At 58.4% G+C, this 14,509-nt stretch overlaps 1 protein-coding gene and 1 long non-coding RNA gene across 2 annotated transcripts; both read right to left on the bottom strand.

Moving 5' to 3' along the window:
* Positions 1–844: 844 nt before the first annotated feature.
* Positions 845–1,833, bottom strand: LOC128916805 (corticoliberin-like). Its single transcript, XM_054218863.1, has 2 exons — positions 1,813–1,833; positions 845–1,261 (listed from the first exon to the last, which is right to left on the bottom strand). Exon 2 carries the CDS (start codon positions 1,235–1,237, stop codon positions 845–847), a length of 393 nt encoding a protein of 130 aa, XP_054074838.1. The 5' UTR covers positions 1,238–1,261; positions 1,813–1,833.
* An 891-nt stretch (positions 1,834–2,724) lies between these two features.
* Positions 2,725–9,032, bottom strand: LOC128916690 (uncharacterized). The gene is made up of 3 exons (XR_008469036.1): positions 8,960–9,032; positions 3,149–3,282; positions 2,725–3,019 (listed from the first exon to the last, which is right to left on the bottom strand). It is a non-coding gene; the product is annotated as an uncharacterized LOC128916690 (long non-coding RNA).
* Between the last annotated feature and the right edge of the window lie 5,477 nt (positions 9,033–14,509).

The raw sequence follows: 14,509 nt of genomic DNA, 5'->3' as shown, positions 1-14,509 counted from the left end.
CCTCATGGCTGATGCTGATCCCTCCCAGGCTGTGGTGGGACGCAACCGCCAACACCAACATCCCGACCAACTCAAGACCCTCTTGCAGGACTGACGGCCAGTCCTTCTGCACCGCGTGCTGCCCCATCCCAGGGGCTGGTCGTGCAACCTCTTTCCTCATCGTGCAGCTGATGGTGGTTTTTCACGTGCACACACGTGTGTCCTCCATGTTCCCGTGGCTGCTGAGTGGTGTGTTTCACGCCTCTCCCGCACAAGGAACGAAGTTCCTTGTGCGGGAGAGGCGTGAAACACACCACTCAGAGCGCTTTATGCCAGTGCCGTTCACCCAGGGATCCATCTGGGATTGCTCCGGTGTTTTTGGGGAGACCTGGTTTGGATCCATGGGTGGTGGTAGGGCCTGAGAAGCTCTGGGAGGGGAAAAGCTGCTGGGTACCCACAGTTGCCGCAACATCTGTACGTCAAAGCGCTCCCAAACCCTGTGTCGGTAAAGGGGATGGATCCAGAGTGCTCAAAATCAGGGATGCTCCATAACTGGCGGGATGGGGGAGCAGAGGAAAGGGTCACCTTTACCAGCCCCGTGGAGGGTTGTAGGGAGGGGGAAAAGCGCAAGAGCACGGCAGCGGGGCAGGTGCGAGGGCGACTTTAATGCACAACAGCGAGAGCAAACATGCGGGATGCAGCGATGGGGACCCCGCCGGGCAAGGCTGGGGGGGTCCCTGGGCACAGCTCCAGCATCCCCCCCTCCCCCCCCCCCGGCTCTTTTCTCCACTCTGCCATGGCCGCTCGCTATGGGGTCGGTCTTTTTCATTTCCCCCCTTCCCCTCCCCCCCAGAACGATCCTTCCTCATTTTCCTATACTCTGCAGCAAGAGCTTATTGCTGAGCGCCTTCTGGGCCAGTCTCTCCTCCCGGGACATCTCCAGGAACTCGCGCAGGAGGTGGAAGGTGAGATCCAGCGAGTTGGGTTTGCCGTCTCGCCTCTTGCCGGTTTGCAGCGCCCGCGGGTTGCGGGGGGCCGGGGTGGGCTCTGCCCCATGGGGTTGGCACAGTCTTTGGGGCAGGGGGCCAGCGGCGGGGACCGGGGGTCGCGGGGCTCCCGGCCAAGGCTCCCAGGTGGGCTGGGGGGCCAGGGTCAGCCTGCGGGACAGGCCCCGGGGCCACTGCAGGGGTGAGCAGGTCTCCGAGGGCAGGAAGAGCAGGACGAGGACGGAGGCAGCCGAAATCATCCTGATCCGCATCGCAGCCGCTCCAGGGCCAGACGCCTGCAAAAGCCCCCATCCCCATCCCAACCCCAGACCCCCACATCCCCCCCGCTGCGGTCAGGGGGCTTCACACCATGGGGAGGATCCCCATCCCAGGGATGAGACCCCCCCGGGGATAGATAGACACACACCCCCCCCGGCACGGGACCCCCGGGCATGGGACCCTCCATCCTCCCCTGTCCCTAGGACAGGGCCCCCCTCCTGGGGACAGGACCCCCCCCCCGGGGGCTGGACACCCTCCCACCCAGGGACGGGACACCCCTACTCCCTGGAAGGGACACACACCCCCCGCCCCCCCTCCGGTCCCGGGATGGGACATCCCTCCCCCCTCCCAGGACGGGACCCCGCGGGATCTGGGACCCTCTGGGACGTGGGACACTCGTACCCCCGGACGGGACGCCCCCGGGGATGGGATACCCCCGACCCCGGGCACGGGACCCCCACTCCCCCGGGACCGGACCCCCCTCCCCGGGCTTGGGACCCCCCTCCCCATGCTGGGGGCCCCGGAGGGGGGGGATGAGTGGCTGTCCCGGTCCCCCGGCCGCGCTCACCGCTCACTGCCGCTCCGCCCGACAGGACGCACCGCACCGCGCCGCCCGCCCGGCACCGCGCTATATAGGGGCGGCGGGGGACCCACGTGACCGCGCTATAGCCGGGCGGCGCGGGGCGGCTCCCCCCCTCCCCGACCCCGGCCCCGCACCCCCGCCACGTGACCCGGAGCGGGGCCGGGGCGGCCGGAGCTGTCCGCGGTGCTGAACAGGCGCGGCGGGCGGGGGGTGCGAGTGCGGGGGGACACGGGGGTACGGGGGAATGAGGGATTGAGGGTCGGGGGGGGGACACGGGGTACATGGGGTTGCAAGTCTGGAGTGACACAAGAGTACGTGCGGGTGAGAGTTTGGGGGGGCACAAGGGGGTACACGGGGCTACGTGGGGGGAGGGAGTGAGGGCCTGGGGGGGACACGCGGTATTGTGGGGGTGCAAGTCTGGGGGGGCATGGGAGTACGCGGGTGTACGTGCGGGTCGGGGGTGGTGAGAATCTGGAGGGGCACAGGGTATGTGGGGGTGCGAGGGTGAGAGGCTGGGGGGGGACATGGGGGTACGAGTCTGGGGGGACATAGGGGTACGTGGGGATGAGAGGTTGAGAGTGTGGAGGGGGGCACAAAGGCATACATGGGGTGACAGGACTGAGAGCCTTGGGAGCCATGGGGAATAGTGGGGGTGAGGGGGGTGAGTGTTTTGGGGGCCGTATGGGGGGACCCACGGGGGTGTGGGGTGCGTGCAGGGGTGTGGGGTGTGTGCAGGGGTGTGTGTGCAAGCGGGCACAAATGGTTTGAGGGGTGTTTCCATGTGTCAGAGGGGTGGGGGTGCTGGGGAGATGAGGGGGAGCCCGGGGGGGGTGAGTGTGTGGGTGTCTGTACGTGTGTGTGTGACAGACCCTCCGTGTGGGACAGGGCCATCGGGGGTGCAGCAGGACCAGCCGGCCAAGCCCCCCCCACTCCAGCATCACACAGGGACATTTTTTCAGGCACTGGGACGCGAATCCAGACTGGAAACCCCCACGGAGCACCGTGGTCCCTGTGGGGCCGTGTGTGCCCATGTCAGGGGACACACCGGGGCGCACGCGCGTGTGCGGGGTCTGCCCGGAGCTCTGCAGCGCTTCATTTCACAGGGAAAGTTTTCCCCACCGGTGACGACGGCTCCTTCAGAAGTTGCCCGGTGAAGGCAGAGAGTGCCCGGTTCCCCCGAGTGATTCATCTCCTGGTATCGTGCAGATGAAAACTTCACTTCAGAAGCATAAATGTGCTTCTGGAGCGCAATTTCCCCTCTTTGGCGGAGTACAAAGGGCACGTTCTTCCCCCGGCCTGATCGCCCGGCACAGACACACACCTCTGGATGCGGATCGGGGTCTGAGGGATTCAGCCACGTGACTCATTTGCCTTTTCGTCCCTCCCTGCTGGAGCTTCCATCATTCGGCACTTGGAGCTCAGCAATCACTTCATCTCGCCAAAGTGCTGCTGTCTCTAAAATTAAAATTCCCTCATGAGGAATAAACATTTCAAGAGAAGGGGAAAAAAACGACCCAACCCACATTAAACAGAACTTGAATGAATGGCACCCCTCCACCCCCCCATCCTCCTCCAGGTCAGGAAACTCCTGAAAAACAAGGGCTCTGCTGCTGTCTGGAGGGTCACCGGGAAGGGCTAAGGGGATTTGTGGGGGCGGCGAGCTGGGGGCTCCCCCCCGCCCCCTCAACTGCAAAATAGCTCCCAGCAGAAGCAAAGTGGCCGTTGGGCGGGTGGGGGGAGCATCCGCCTCCCACTTGCTGCGCGCGGTGCATTGTGTAAGTCCTTTTCTTTACTGAATCATCGAGAGCCGCTGTAATTTCCAGTGCTCCACCTGAGCCTGCTTTTCCCTCTGTCTCCCGGAGCCTCACCCCGAGCCGTGGCCATGCCGGGCGCTGAGCCTGTCCCTGCTGCGCTGACAGGAGCCCGCGGCCGGGGGCTGCCGCTGCCCTGCCCGCAGCTCCCAGGGCACCTCCCAGACCTGGTGGGCGCTGATGGCAAATGTGCCCCCCCCAGATCCCAAGAGGAGAAGGAAGATGGTGGATGAAAAGCTGGCCATGAGCCGGCAATGTGTGCTCACAGCTCAGAAAGCCAACTGCACCCTGGGCTGCATCCCCAGCAGCGTGGGCAGCAAGGTGAGGGGGGGGATTCTGCCCCTCTGCTCCGCTCTGGGGAGACCTCCCTGCAGTGCTGCCTCCAGCTCTGGGGCACCAACAGCAGAAGGACACGGAGCTGTTGGAGTGGGGCCAGAGGAGGCCACAGAGATGCTGGGAGGGCTGGAGCCCCTCTGCTGTGAGGACAGGCTGGGAGAGCTGGGGGGGTTCAACCTGGAGAAGAGAAGGCTCCAGGGAGACCTTAGAGCCCCTTCCAGTCCCTAAAGGGGCTCCAGGAAAGCTGGGGAGGGACTCTGGATCAGGGAGGGGAGCCATGGGATGAGGGGTAATAGCTTTAAGCTGGAAGAGGGGAGATTGAGATGAGATATTAGGGAGAAATTCTTTGCTGTGAGGGTGGTGAGCCCCTGGCCCAGGTTGCCCAGGGAGGTGGGGGCTGCCCGATCCCTGGAAACGTTCAAGGCCAGGTTGGACGGGGCTTGGAGCAGCCTGGTCTAGTTGAAGGTGTCCCTGGTCGCTGCAGGGGCCTTTAAAGGTCCCTTCCAACCCAAACCATTCTATGCTTCTATGATTCTAAGCGGCTCCACCAATGACTGAAGCCCCATCCCCAGAGTCCCAGCACAGGGGAATGGAGCTGGTTCCCCCATGCTGCCTGGCTGCTCGTGGGGGCTCCCAGCATGGTTCTGAGCCTCCTCAAAGTCCGGTCAGACTCGGTGGGCGCTGGTGGGCGCTGCCTACTCAGCTGCTCGCCTGCCTGCCTGGCCGCTCTCTGCCGCAGGGCAGAGCTGGTGCAACGCGTGCAAGTAAATCTGGGGCTTATTTTTCCATAGGCCAAGCACGGGGACAGGTGACCCCAGGTGTCAGGAGCCGAGGCACCGACAGCCAGGGAGCCCTCGCTGCAGGGTTGGCCTGCATTTCGGGGCTGCTCTGCCCGCCGGCTGCAACGGCTGTGCCCAGGTGTCCCAGCGGCAGCGATTTTGGCTGCTCCCCTGCACGTGGGGCTGGGCTCTCTCTGCAAAACTCTCCTTGCCCCGTCTCCTGGGGCTGCTCTGCGGAAGCAGCATTCTGGAGGGCGTGGGGCTGCGGGGGGAGAGCTGCCACGGGAGGGGCTGATGCCCGGAGTACCCCCTGTGGGGTTTTGGGGGCCACCTCGGCTTGGGAGGAGTGAGCCAGCGGCTCTGGCCAGGGAGAGCGGTGCCTGCACTGACACCTTCATGGCCAGGAGCCGACGTGGGGAGACAGAGCTCAGTTCATCTGCCACCCCCACGGCCAGCGCTGGGGCTGGTAACACTTCAGACCGTTTTACTTTCGGTCCGTGTGCTTTAGGATTAGTCATTTAATTGTAGGAAAGACAGTGAATCCGACAAGTGCGTCTTCTACTCGTGTTTTATTTAGGAACCTCAACTTGAAAAACTAAAAAGAAAAAAAAAAAAGTTTTTTTTTTTCTGCTCCCTTCATAAACTACTGACACATTCAGCGCTAAAGGGCCCCGCGTGCTGCCTGGGGATTCATTATCGTCACTTTTAGGGATGTCACTGTCTCTTCCTTTACTCAGGAGTGTGAGGAGCGACGTGTTAATGATGCTTTCAGGGATGCCAAATTCGCAGAGGCATGGATCCGGCGGCCTCGCAGCTGGTGGGAGTCAGAGAGGCTCCTAATTAGGCGCTTTTAGCACTCGGAGCCTTCTGTTTCGGTAACAGCGAGTCGCACATGGCAGCCGCTGCTTCACCAACCGTGACAGCTTCGGCGCTAAAGTGTGGCCAAGCTTCCAGCAACTTCTCCTAAGGAACGTGTGGGATTTGCCGGCCGCTTTGCTCCTTGGGGGCTGGCACCTGCCCCAGCCCTTCCCGATGTCACCAATAGCCATACTGGGGTTCACATGTGTACTCGGTGAAATGCTGCAAAGCTCCAGTGTCCCTCTGCTCCCTGCCGTGCATCCCCACCTGCCCGGTGGAGGGAGCGGCCATGGTGCCGGTGGGGGCCAGCGCTGCCCGTCCCGCTCTGGAGAAGGCGTCTCATGGGCTGACGAACCTGAGATTGACCCTTATGTTTCACCATTCTCAGGTTAGACAGTCCTCGAGGTGCCCCTCACTTGGGCAGGCGCCGCACCCCATGCCCTGTTCCCCACATCCCATGCCCCATGCCATGTGCTCGCCCGAACCCCCCAGCCTTTGAGGAATTTGGAAGAGAAAGGAGAGAAGCAGCCCCTTGGCTCTGTCTTCCCACTGTGGCTCTTCAGCTCCTCTCTCTGTCCCAGCTCGACCCCTGGGCTCTCTGTGGAACAGCCCCTTCCCAAAGAGGTGCCGGAGGGAGGCTGTTTTCCCCTGGGGATGCCTTGATGGCTGGGGCCAAGGCTGCGGCAGAGGGAAAGGGGTGTCTGGCAGGGATGAACCCCTGCACCGGGGGACAGTGCGGCGGCAGCACTGGGCTGGCAGCTCACCTCCATGCTTTTCCCCTTGCCGGGATGGCTCACAACAGCACCCAAGAACGTTTCTGGGCTCAGCATCCTGAAGCGGGTGTTGAGAGGGGCAGGAGGAGGGACGTGTCCCTGGGCGTGCAGCCGTGGGTCAGCTGAATGGCCGTACCCTTGGCTTTAACAGACGGTGGTGGGTTTTTTGTCTGTGTGATCTGGTGGCACTGGGACTCTGGTTTTATGGTGGGGCCCACCTGATCCTCCTAACATCCCTGGCCACCCGTCCCTGCGTGCTCCCATGTAGCCTTGGAGTCACTTGATTGAAATTCCCGCTGGAGCCAAACTGCTGCAGCACACGGGCGTCTCCTTCCCATTCAAACAGGACCAGCCAAAGGGCTTTGCTCCTGTAGGGAACTGGTCAAGGCCCTGCAGGTTTTGCAACTGCAGAGTGCAGGCAGGAGGAGGGCTCGTGCCGCGCACACAAGACTTCTCCATCCCCAGCCACTGAGGTGGAGGGCAGGAGGTACCCGGCTTCAGAGAGAGTGGTCGATGCGAACCTTCTGGGGAGGGACTCTTTATGAGGGAGTGTAGCGATAGGATGCGGGGTAAAGGTTTTAAACTGGAAGAGGGGAGATTGAGATGAGATATTAGGGAGAAATTCTTTGCTGTGAGGGGGGTGAGCCCCTGGCCCAGGTTGCCCAGAGAAGCTGTGGCTGCCCCATCCCTGGAGGGGTTCAAGGCCAGGTTGGATGGGGCTTGGAGCAACCTGGTCTGGTGGGAGGTGTCCCTGCCCAGGGCAGGGGGTTGGAACTGGATGATCTTTAAGGTCCCTTCCAACCCGAACCATTCTATGATTCTATGGTCTCCAGTCAAGCCACATGCATGGGCTTAACAAGGTGGGGAAGGAAAAACACGGATGGTGATGGCCACCGTGACCATCAGCTGGACTGTGCCCACCGTGTGCCATGCTCCGGAGCAGCTCGGGCTGTGCATGGTCCTGGGTTTGGTGGTGGAGGAAAACTTCACCCTTTACCTTGATGGGAGCAGGGAGGAGGGTAACCATGTGAGCGCAGGCCCTTCAAAATCCCAGCCCTACTTCTCTCCTGCGGGGATTTATTTTGCTTTTAAAAGAAAGGAGGTGCACGCCTGGGCGTGCTACAACCTCTCGGTGAGCACACGGCAGGGGCCGTATGGAGCGGGAAGGCTGCGTGCCTGCTCCAACAGGCATCGGCTGCATTTCAACACGTGTAATGAGTTGGGGGCAGCCTTGGAGGGGGACCACGTGGAGCGTGCCGGCTCCCCTGGTGCAGAGGGCTGGATCCGGCTGCGTGGGGCAGGGCACTGGGCTCCATGAGCCTGGAGGGGCTGAAATCACCCAGTGCCGGCGTTAAACAGGGATGTCGGAGCTCAGGGCTGCAGTGCCCTGGGCTGGGAGCGTGCAGAACCACGTATGGGCCCGCAGGGGATGGAGAGGGCTGGGCTCAGGAGGGGTCTGGGCTTGGCAAGGGCTGTGGGGTTAACTCTGCTTTAACCATTTTTGAGAGCTGCCTGTTCCTGGAAACACCACTAACGGGGAGTCTGCCTGCACCCCAGGAAACCCTCTAGCACCTCATTACCTTCAAACCGTCTTCGCCTCTAATGCATTTCCCTCCCCGCGATTCCTCGGGCCACCAGCGTCCGAGGCAGGGCAGAGCAGATCTCCTTCCCTGCCGCAGCAGCCGCTCCCATGCGAATGGCAGAGCGTGTCTCTGCGGGGGCTGCCCTGGATTTTGAAATTCGGTAACACAAAAAGCTTCTGCCCATCTCTGCAGGGAACAGTGGGGTTTCCCAATTCGGCTTCCTAACGCTATGGGATGCTGAAAATTGCTTCTCTGGGGAAGGGCATCTCTGGCTGCCGTTTCTGGCAGCCTCGTGGCAGAGTGATTTGCCGTAAGTGCGAAAAATGAATGTTAAAAGCTCATCAATTATAACGAGCGAACTAACTACAAAATCAAAGGGAAGGATTTTTCAAGTTTGGCAGTGACAAGCTCCATGCAAGATGTCAGAGGGCCTAGAAAACTGTCAGAAAAAGGCACAGAGGAATCTGTGATCCATTTTCAGCCCCTTTCTGGATTTCTTGCTTCGTTTGGGTGCTAACACATTCCCACGTGTACAGTACGGGCTGAGCCAGATGCACCTCTAGGTACCCCACATGCAGCCGAGACAATCTATGTGAACGGAGCGACTCTGGATTTGCCCGGGAGCAAAGGAAAAAAATCTTTCGGGCAGGAGCTAAGGGGATTGCAGAGCCACAGCACGGCTTTAGCTTCTTGAATACCTCTGTGGGAAATCTGTGATTTGCTTTTGGGGGGTTTTTAAGCTTTGCGTTATGGCCTTGCAAAGACCAAAAAAAAAAGAAAAAGGCAAAAAGGCAAATAGAATTAGTTTCCCTGAGCAAGGTTAAGTTTTAGTGAGTTTAGGACAGAGCAATGAAGTAGCGGCAGGCTCCTCCCGACCTTCCCCGTGGCGAGAAGGAGCCGAGCAGAAAGGCGGTGAGGACTTCCAAGAATGATTAGAAATCGCTTCTGGAGAAGGGAGAGAAAAAGAAGGTGCAGGGCAGCGCCTGCCTTACCTGCCAACCCGCGCCGTCCCCGGGGAGGCCTGGCAGAGCCCGGCCCCGGCCCCTCTCGCCTGCTCTCCTCCACCCTGCCACCCCCACACCAGCTTTTATGGCCTTTCTTGTCACTCGGCTGAGTTGAGCCGGGCTACAGCGAATTGCCACACTTTCTGCTGGCTTCCTGTTTGTTCATCGTCAGCGCCTGTGGTAAAATTTCCATTACACGCTGGACAGACAGGGCGGCAAAAAGAAGTGAAGCAAAAAAAAAAAAAAAAAACAAACCAAAAAAAAAAACAATAAAAGAAACCCAACTCTGTGTTATAGTGTTTCTCTCGATTCATTTGAAAATGAGAAAGTGCCTGGGTGCTGTTAGGGGGAGGTGAGGAGGGATGCCCTGGCTGCGGGAGCTGCAGAGCATCCTCCAGTGCCCGGGTCCAGCCTGGGCATGAAACTGCTCTGCGTTCCCCCCTCCCTGGTCCCTGAGGGGATGGGGAGGTCCTGTTCCTCAGTTCAACAAGTAGAAGACCCTCTGTTCCACTCCACTCACCCAAAAAGAAGCGCGTTTCCTAAATGCTGCCTCTCAGAACGGAGCCGGAGCACAAGGCAAAGCTCTGGCCTGCTCTGCCCGAGGGCTGCGGCACATGGCTGCAGCCCCCTCAGCCATAAAGCCACCCCAGCTCAGCCGGCAGAGCCTCCACCGAGGCCAAACCCGGGGTGGAGAGCAGTCTCAAGGCTCTAAGAGAGCAAATCTGGAGGGGAGTGATTTATTTTGATCTTTTGTCAGACCTTGGCATGCCCAGAAAAACCGTTTTGGCTGTAGGACAGGGCAAAACAAAAGAGAAGGTGGAAAACAGGCTGCCATGACAATATGGATCCTACCAAAGGATCCAGGCACATCTGAAGCCGCGTCCCTTGGTCCGGAGGGGCACAGCACATTTCTGCGGGGCTGGAGCAGCGTGTGTACACGGCAGGACACACAGCCGCGGGGCAAGCTGTGCTTGCTCCTCGCCACCTCTGCAAATGGTGATTTCCATCTGCTGTTGCAGAGTCTCCGACAGCTCCTGGTCTGTATTTCTCCCTCAGCCCCACCAGTGCTGCCCCTGTCTTACCCCAGCTCTGTGCTGGGCCCTGCTTCAGAGGCTGTAAAACACCGCGTGTGCTGCTTTCCGAGATGAAATGGGGCTGAGCTGGTGAGCGGTGGTAACGGTGGAGGGAGGCTGAAGGACCTGTGTTTGGTTTGCTGCCTTGGATGGGACATCCCTTGCTCAGCGTCCCTTTCCAGGAGACCCTGCGCGGCGGCAGAGGGGTTGGGGAGCTGCAGCCCAGCTCTTCCCGAGCTCTGTGTGTAAACACCGTGTTATCCCAGGGCAAAGCTGCAACACCGGGAGTTCGCTGTGGCCCTGGCATACGCATCTGCAGCGGATCCCTGTGGTGGGAACCAGCTACAAAACCTCCTCAGCTGCAGCACGCGGCGTGCGTGTCCCTCTGCACCAGCAAAGGCAGTGGTGAGTGTGGGAAATGCCACAGGACCAGCACCAGTGGTCGGTGCCGGCCGTTTGGGGGGTATATTCAGCCAGCTGAGTGACATCCCTCAAACATGGCTCAGAGCAGAGGTCCTGGGTGCAGCAGCTCAGGGTCCTGCCATAGTGAGCGGAGGTCTCCATCTCGCCCCCGCCTGGGCTCGCCTGCAGTCCCCATGGGATGGACACCCACAGGGAAGCTCTGAGCCCATCTCCTTCCCTCCATGATTTCATTTTGGGGTTTTTGTTTTCCTCCCCGTTCGTGTCAGAGGGGGTTACTCCAGCCCGGGCTGCTCAGGGGCTAAGTGTACCCGTAACGAACTCGTTAGCGTGGCTCAGTGAGCTGCTTGGAAAGGCTGTGCTGCTCAAACCCCTCTTTTCTCTTATCACAGCTATTGTTTGCATGAGAAAGGAAGGGAGGGGGACACTTGCATGTTCTTTGCTTTTTTCTTTCAGTTTATTAAAAGCAAAGGAGGAATACTCGGGATCCAAGATTTCTTCCTCTGCTCTGGCCGCCTGTGTTTGAACGCCGGTGCTTTTCCCAGAGCACAGCTATGTCCCTGCCAAACTCGGCAGCGGTGGGATGCATGGCAGATCACGGCATGGCAGAGACCTGTGCCCTTGGCATGAGCCGACCTGCTATGGGACCCCCACGTCTGCAGCCTGCACCCGGGGGTGCTCCATGCAAAACCTCCCCATCCCAGCACAGCTTGGGGCACTACAGAGAAAAAATGATGATTAGTTAAATAACGTGACTCTCTCAATAGCGATCACCCAGCTATAGTGTTCAAGCATGCTGCTGCTTTTGCACCTAAGACTCTGCAATTTATCAGTAATACAAAAATATTATTTCCCATTAATTAATGTTAAAACAGGTGTGGCAACAGGGAAGGTAGAGGAAACAGCACAATTTTGCAAACGTATTTGCTGGGCGCTGGGAAATGAAGCAGCATCTGAAAAACTCCTGAAGTCCTTGGTGCCGCCATTCATGGACGTTGCACAGAGTTTCAAGGCGTGTTGTAATTTTACTGGCTAACGAACCGTATAAAACACTAGGGATAGAGCTTAGGAAAGAAAGCCAGATGAGCTTGGACTGGCTGCTAAAAGCTACCAAATGTGTGTGTGCGAAGCGCTGTGATGGCTGTTTACCAAACCGCTGCATCCCCAGCCCGCCGTGGGCAGACCCCCCCCCGAGATGTGCGATGTGGGGAGCAGCCCCCCGCTGGCGGTTGGCACGGTACCACCGTGGTGGCTTGCTTGGCCGTGGCAGAAATTTGTCACCGAGCACTTCAGGTATTGCTCTCCTCCTGCACGAGGCCAGCGAGAGCAGCAGCGCAATCGCACGCTGCTCTGAACCCCACCGAGACACCTGTATCCACAGGGCTTGAGAAGGATTCCTGAAACAGGGAGGAACTTCCCAAAGTGCCGCACCCTTAAAATCCCAAATTCTGGAAGCTTGAGCCGCGGACGCTGTGCTGGACCCCAGGTGCTTTGAATCTTTTGATTGAACACTTTCACAACCCTTTCCCTTCTTGTTGCTGTTATTCAGTCTGTGGGCTAGCGGGGTCAAAGGAATCTTCAGCGTACATTGGTTGAGGTTGAATAAAGTCTTTTAAACGTCTTTGATTTTTTATAAATGTCTCTGTGGCGAGTGAGCTTGACCAAGCCTTGCTTTCAGCAAGAGGCGGCGTGAATGTAACTTAAGGTGTTGGTGAAAAAGTTTCCAGTGGCACCAGGTAAACACCTTAGTGCATAGCGTGTCGGATGTATTGTCTGATCGCTGCCTCTAATCCTCCTCATACAGCAGCTTAAAAATACCCCATTTTCCATTGATGTTTTGATACCCGCTTCTGAAAAACCGCCTCTGTTAGCAGAGTTGTGTTTTGAATGCAAACCCCACCAGCGGGGTTTTTTTGCGGCAAATTTCCTCATTTATAACACACAAAAATTAAGCATTTTTATATTTTTTTTTTTTTTTTTAACAATTGGCCAAGATTGTACCCTGCAGAGCTGTGGGATGGAGCTGCCAAGTCCGGCGAGGTAGCAGCCAGGTTGCTGCTCGTGCTCGTGAGTGCAGCCCACTCCCGCGATGAATTGCCAAGTTCTCAGATGAGCGGTGGGGCGAGCACGCAAGTTTCAGCCCACAGTTTCTGCCTCTTTCGGTACAAATGGGAAACAAGCGGGTAGCAAGCTCGAAAGGAAAATGAGTCGTTTGTTCTGACCTGATTGATCACTGGGTCACTTTCCAGCCCCACCAAGCCCACGGATGGGGTGGCCACCAGCCCTGGAGATGCCTCAGGCAGTTACCTTGGGCTGGTGGCAATGAGATATTTCACCTATTTCAAAGAAAAACCAAGCCCATCTGCTGCAGAAAGAGAAAATACAACCCGAAAGTTCTCCTCTCAGGTGCTCCTGCCTTGAAATGAGTGTTTTTTCTCTTTGATGGTCAAACAGATATTGTTCTCAGGGTTGGTTTTTTGTCTTTTTTTTTTTTTCTTTTTTAACCGCTCTGGTCTATTTTTAGTGACGAGAGGATGGTGTTCGAGAGCCTCTGCTGCTGGTCAGATCAGCTGCGGTTTGGGTCGCTCCGGATGCCAGGCAAGTCAGGCAAAGCCCATCCTGGTGCTGGGTCTGAAGGTGCTGCCGAGACCGGGGGTCCAGGGGCGGTGGGGTGGGACCCCGACTATGGCGAGGCTGAGCCCGCGGCATGTCACGATAGCCATAAATCAAATGTCTTTGGGAGTATTTTTGGCTACTTCCACGGGAGAGTGGGAAGTGCAGCATTGTCAGCGTGTGTAATGAGAAAAAAGGGATTATTTTTGTTTTTCTCCCCCCTTTCTCCAGCACCCCCATGTTTCTGGGGGACGCTGCGGCTGCCCCAAGGGTGGCTGTCCTGCAAGATGTCCCCGTGTCCTGCACGGTCCTGGCCAGGCTGGTCAACAGAGGTGACAAGATGGAGCTGGAGGGTCCGGGGAGCACAGCGCTCGGCCGCGGCAGCCCGGCACCATGCCACGGCTCAACAAACCACCACGTTCGCTCTTTTTTCCACTTATGAGAAAATGGCGTGACCGCCATTTTTAGGCTGGGGAGGAGAGCGGTGCTGCAGCAGCGGTCACCCCGCTGTGATGCACCCTCATGGCCGGGGCTGTCTAAGAGAGCCTTAGATTGATATCATAGCAAAAAAAAGAGTGTTTTTTTTTTTTTGTTCTCGCTCTCACCACCCCAGCCTGCGAGGGGCCAGCATGGCCGGCGCTGGGGAGCACGCCTGCCTCCCGGCCGGGAGGGCAGACAGGCAGAGGCAGGGAGGGGAGCCGCCTGCCTCCCACGCACTGTTTCCGACCTGGCGTGTTTGCTGCCGGCAGCTTGTCGCAAATAAAAGAAATTCAATCTTGTAGCACTGATAATGGCGGGGTCGGGGAGAGGGGCCTGGCGGATCCTCCAGACCAATGCTGAGGGGATCCAAGATGGCGCCATGGCCTGGGGGTGAGGGCAATGGTGGCAGTGACGAGGCCACCCGGGCTCGGGGCCACCAGACACAGCATTTGCTGCTAAACTCACCATCGCCACCTCAAGCAGGGCGCAGAGAAGGAGGGGAGGGGAAGGCGCCATGTTTTCAAGTGGCGGGAGCAGCCCGCCCTGGGGGAAGCGTTGGTTGTGGGTGCATGGCTGGTTTGCTGAGGCAAAATATGGCTGTGCGGTGGCAAAATCTGGGTTTGCTGGGGTGGAATGTGGATGTGCTGGGGGAAAAATGCGCATCTGCCGAGGGAAAATGTGGATCTACTGAGGTAAAGTGCAGATCTGAGGAAAAATGTAGATCTGCTGAGGGAAAGTGCAAACCTTTTGAGGCAAAACAGGGATCTACCGGGGAATATGCAGATCTGCTGAGGAAAAATGTGGATCTGAGGAAAAATGTGGACCTGCTAAGGAAAAATGCAGATGTTCTGAGGGAAATGATGGAAATACTGGGTTAAAAACAAGAATCATCCTGGATGCAAATGTCTCCAGGATCTTCCTCCACACTGGGGGAATCTAAGGTGCTCTGGTG

Source organism: Rissa tridactyla, chromosome 12 (assembly GCF_028500815.1).
Source record: "Rissa tridactyla isolate bRisTri1 chromosome 12, bRisTri1.patW.cur.20221130, whole genome shotgun sequence".
Classification (NCBI taxonomy): domain Eukaryota; kingdom Metazoa; phylum Chordata; class Aves; order Charadriiformes; family Laridae; genus Rissa; species Rissa tridactyla.
Note: the sequence above shows the minus strand (reverse complement) of the source record. Positions and strands in the feature narration are given on the sequence as shown.

What these genes read in the sequence shown, in the direction of transcription:
- LOC128916805 (XM_054218863.1), bottom strand. Translation starts at nt 1,237, where the DNA reads ATGCGGATCAGGATGATTTCGGCTGCCTCCGTCCTCGTCCTGCTCTTC.